At 43.3% G+C, this 5,081-nt stretch overlaps 1 protein-coding gene across 1 annotated transcript in view; it reads right to left on the bottom strand.

Moving 5' to 3' along the window:
- Positions 1 to 5,081, bottom strand: part of Rmnd1 (required for meiotic nuclear division 1 homolog (S. cerevisiae)) — a 33,871-nt gene that overhangs the window by 21,600 nt on the left and 7,190 nt on the right. Inside the window, exon 2 of the mRNA XM_013027022.1 lies at positions 289 to 397. Coding sequence (XP_012882476.1) covers positions 289 to 391 — 103 coding nt within the window. The 5' untranslated portion in view covers positions 392 to 397. The remainder of the gene's footprint in view (positions 1 to 288; positions 398 to 5,081) is intronic.

The following is a 5,081-nucleotide window of genomic DNA, read 5'->3' as shown; positions in this document are numbered from 1 at the left end:
TTCTACCACTTGAGCCACAGCATCACTTCCCGCTTTCTGGTCATTTATTGGAGATGTCTCAAGGACATTCCTGCCTGGGCTGGCTTTGAAATGTGATCCTCAGATCTCAGCTTCCAGGAGTAGCTAGGATTACAGGCATGAGCCACCAGTGCCCAGCTTGACACCACTTTTGACAATTTTTCAATAAAAAACAAAATGCAAATAAAGGCATACTTAAGACACTGTCACTGAAAAGTTATTCTCTTAACATATTTTAACATACTTGGCACCAGGTTCAAGCATGTGTACCTCTAGGCAAGCTTGTTACTTCGATATATCCGTGGGCAGTCAGCTCCTGAGACAGGTTTCCCAGATGATACTCATCTGCTGTTGCAAAGGCTGTGCAGTGCATCAGGTTCTGTTTGGGGGATGAGCACAGGACAGGTTACCTTGTCAACAGGCTCAGAAGCACCTGTTGATGGCTGTTGGGTCTTGTCCTCTTAGGGGCGCTGAGTGCCAACTTTGGCACTCAGATTATTTTCAAGCATTCAAGGGATCTGATAAGGAAGAAGACAAGGAAATTACATGGAAACATATTTCAGCTCAAACTACAAAAGAGCCTGCTCCCACTAGCCAAAAGGATGGACTGGATTATCCTGAAAGGGAAGCTGGAAGCCAGCGTATAAGCAGACTGAATAAAGGCAGTATCTAGGTCTGGATGAAACAGTTAAGGGCTCTCCCACCAAGTTTCCCTGGCTCTTTCACAGTAACATATATGAGGTCATTTTACAATTTATCATTTGCCTGATACAGGCAGATTCCATAAAATCCCCAAATGAATTACAGTATTTTACTCTTGAGTAATCATAAACAGAAGAGTCTACAAACTTGACAGTGTGTCATTTAGTCAGTACACACATGTATCATGTTGTGTGAAGTAAACTGTTCATTGTTTGCTCAGACTGTAGTTATAGGCCGTTAAGATCTGACATCAGTTTAAGTGGCCCAGAAAACATTTTTTTAGAAATAGAGAAGAAATAGAGATGTACTGCAATGCTAGAGAACTTCCCTAGCATGTGCTGGGTCCTAGGTTTGATTCCCCAGCCCTGCAAAAGAAATAGAGAGGAACTATTCCAGAGTAGTATTCATAAAAAAGCAAATGTGAAGTGTTTGTCATGTGTGCATACCAGTCACTATGTATGTAAAATACACTAGTGATGTGGTCAGAAAGCTTGAAAGCTATCAGCATGTTAAGATTTCAGACCTAAAAACCTGATCGAAAATTTATAGGATTGCTATGAAGTTTAATCAGGCTGATAAACATAAGCTGCTCCAGACTGTTCAGCACCTGCTAGCTTATGTTGGTCAGTTTCTAAGTCACTAAATCACATTTATTCTTAGGGCTTAAATCATCCCAGCTTCCAGGTTCCTTCCTACTAGGTATTAACAGGAAGGAATGCCAGAAGCAGTGTAAGAATTTGCTCCTTCTTCCCACCCCTGCCCTTTCTCAAGAAGCAGCCTGACCTGGTTTTACCTTCCCTCAGCCTGTTACACATTCTGTGTGGCTTCAAGAGCAGCAGAGGAATAAATGGAGACTTCAGGATTCCCCACACTGAAGCATGTACATGTACAAACTGCAGAGCATAAGTACTTTCAATTAGAAGAAATCTAGTGGATACACTGGAATAATGGATAATGAGGGGATGAAGGGTGCTCTACCTTCCTTTCGCAGTTATCAGATATGTATGGATTAAGAGAGGCTGGATTAGTCACAGGCCTGCAGGATCAGGTGGCCCTGCAGCTGGCTGAAGGAAAGGAATCCTGTCAGGAGGCCTCCGGTGAGACCCCCACGAACAGGCTGCACCCAGGGGACATATCAAGTTTTCTGCGGTTTGCTGGGCAAAATCTGTATTAGGGTGTCAGAATGATGTGTGACTGCCTGCAGGCCCAGTGAGTGGGAAAAGTAGAGACGCAAACAGAAGACAGGAGATAAGACTGGTAGAGGACTGTCTTGTAACTGCGCCAAACATGGAAGCACTTGGTTTCTCTAGAATGAACAGTAGTAAACTCATAGCTAAGAGAACATCTTACATAGCATTTGTAACTTGGGGTCTGTCAACAACTGGGCTATTTTATATAACACCCCAATTTCCACTATACTCTAGCCAAGTGGAAGACTTGGTTGGCCACAGGGGGTTAGGGTGAGGCAGTGAACCAGGATTTCTAGCCCACACAGCCCCTCCTTTCCCCTGTCTCATGCCTGCTCTACTCATGGCAATGACCTGGCCCATTTGTGCTAAAATGAACACTATTGATCTTATTTTTTGTTTTGGTTGGTTGTGGAGCTTGAACTCTGGGCCTGGGCACTGTCCCTCAGCTCTTCAGCTCAAGGCCAGCGCTCAGCCACTTGAGCACAACACCACTTCAGGCTTTTTCTGCTTATGTGGTGCTAAGGAATCAAACTAGGGCCTCATGCATGCAAGGCAAGCACTCTACCACTGAGCCACCTTCCCAGCCCCACTACTGATCTTTTATAGCGTTTTTTTTTTTTTTCCAGAGCTGAGGCCCAAACTCAGGACCTTGCACTTGCCAGACAAGCACTCTTCCACTGAGCTAAATCCCCAAACCCCAAAATGAATAGTTGAGAACTTTTGACACACAAGTCATTCCATCACTATTTTTATGAAGAAATGTTTTCTGAACTCAGAATGGCTTATGAATAATCTTTTTTTACTTAGCCATTCTTTGTCTTTGTTGTTGGTTTTCTGCAGACCGTTAACTTTGCTTTCTCAGCATGTCGTTTGATTTGGCTCAGGTTCTCTCCATGTCACAAGTCAACGTGGCTTGCACTACTCTAAGCTGTGAGCTTCTGTTCATAAATACATGTTTTAAAACTTGGCTTTTCTGTCATCTTGTTTGACACCTTTGCTTTTAAATTTCATCTTTTTACTGAAGCACACTAGTAAAGGGACAGACAACCATGGAGTCTGATACTTGCATTCCTCCCCTTCCATGCCCCCACTTATGAATCAAAGGTGCTGTTACTCTGAGATTTCATTTGCATACTTATCTTTTCCTTAGCTCTTTAAATTCTGATTTAAAACTGTTTTTTTTTTTGGGGGGGGGTCCAGTTGTGGGGCCTGAACTCTGGGCCTGGGCACCGTCCCTCAGCTCTTCAGCTCAAGGCTAGCGCACTACCACTTGAGCCACAGCGCCACTTCCGGCTTTTTTCTTTTTGCTTATATGGTGCTGAAGAATCGAACCCAGGGCCTCATGCATGCAAGGCAAGCGCTCTACCACTGAGTCACCTTCCCAGCCCCAATTCTGATTTTTTTTTAAAGCACTACTTACACATATAAAATTTACATATGTAGTGTAAGGCAGATTTCAGGCTTTAGGATGGAATCAACAATTTTTTTTTTTTTTTGCCAAGTTCTGGGGCTTGAACTCAGGACCTGGGCACTGTCCCTGAGCTCCTTTTGTTCAAAGCTAGCACTCTACCACTTGAGCCATAGGGCCACTTCCGGCCTTTTTTTGTTGATGTGCTGAGGAATCAAATCCAGGGCTTCACATAAACTAGGCAAGTACTCTACCATTAAGCCACATACCTAACCCCAACAATTTGTTCTTAAATGGATGTGGCAAGCTAATCTAAAATAGTCATTGGATATAGGCTCAAAATTAGGCCCATGTTTTTTTGTTGTTGTTGTTGGTCATGAGGCTTGAAGTCTGGGCCTGGACGCTGTCCCTCAGCTCTTCAGCTCAAGGAGAGCACTCTACCTCTTGAGTCATAGCACCACTGCTGGTTTTCTGTTGGCTTATCGGAGGTAGCAATCTCATGGACTTTTCTGCCGGACTTTTCTGCCTGGGCTTTAAACTGTGATCCTCAAAACTCAACCTCCTGAGTAGCTAGGATTACAGGTATGAGCCACCAGCACCTGGCAAAATTAGGTCTATTTTAAAATGTTAAAAAATAATTGCTCTGTATTTTAGAATGTGTTTTGGTTTTCTGATTACAGAAAACATGTTCTAGCAGATGGGGCTATATATTTGTGAGTCTTGTTTAGTAGTATCATATGCTCAGGAAATGATTTAATTCAAGTACTATTACTAAAGAAAATTAGTGTATTATGCAATGTGGCTTCTGTTTTACAGCAATACTGGGATATAATAACTTCATAGTTATTTGGTCTTCATCCTTGATTCCTTCCACAGAGCTCCTAAACCTTGCAACTTTCTACATGGTATGGGCTAACGGATGCATCTTTAGGTTATAATATTCAATCTTCCTAGCACACGGTGCCTAAATCCCCTGAACTTTCTTTCTCAAGTGATAGGAACACCTCGTGTTCTAGTGAGCTGACTTTTGGTGGACCCTGAACAGCATCAGGCAGGAGCTGGCTGTGACAAGCTTGGAACTTTCAGCTCCATCACTCTACTCAGGGCAGGGGAGAGTGAATGAGTTAATGACTATGCCTGTGTCATGAAACCAAGAAACACCTTCCCAAGGGGGCATGGAAAGCTGCTCAGGGAAGACCTCCGCAGGCCAGGCAGCAGCACACTCCAGGTGCCTAGGAACAGGGTCTCCTGTGTACCCAGCACTTCTAGACCAATGCAGCTCTCTCACAGAAAGCAACACAAAGTGCCCAGCCAGTCAAATTCAACACGCTTAGGGCCCACCTGAGAATCAAGGTTTGAAGACAGACATTTTAACCTATGTTCTGGTAGCTGCTGAAGGTCTAATCCAATTAAAAAATATCTAAAATCCTAATGTTTTGTTTTTGTTCATTGAAAACAGGGTTCTGCTAATGTTACTCAGGCTGGCCTCAAATTTTGGGGCTCAAGTGATCCTACTTACTCAGCAGGAACTAAAGGTATGCCACAGTGCCTGGATCAATATTTCAATTTTCAGGGGCTGGGAAGGTGGCCCAGTGGTAGAGCGCTCGCCTTGCATGCCAGAGGCCCTGGGTTCGATTCCTCAGCCCCACATAAGCAAAAAGAAAAAAGCCGGAAGAAATGAGCTCTTTAATGTTGGCATTTCATCTTTGAAAATTGAAATATATATATATATATTTCATATATATATATGTTTCATATATATA

The sequence above is a fragment of the Dipodomys ordii genome, unplaced genomic scaffold (assembly GCF_000151885.1).
Source record: "Dipodomys ordii isolate 6190 unplaced genomic scaffold, Dord_2.0 Scaffold98, whole genome shotgun sequence".
Taxonomy (NCBI): Eukaryota; Metazoa; Chordata; class Mammalia; order Rodentia; family Heteromyidae; genus Dipodomys; species Dipodomys ordii.
Note: the sequence above shows the minus strand (reverse complement) of the source record. Positions and strands in the feature narration are given on the sequence as shown.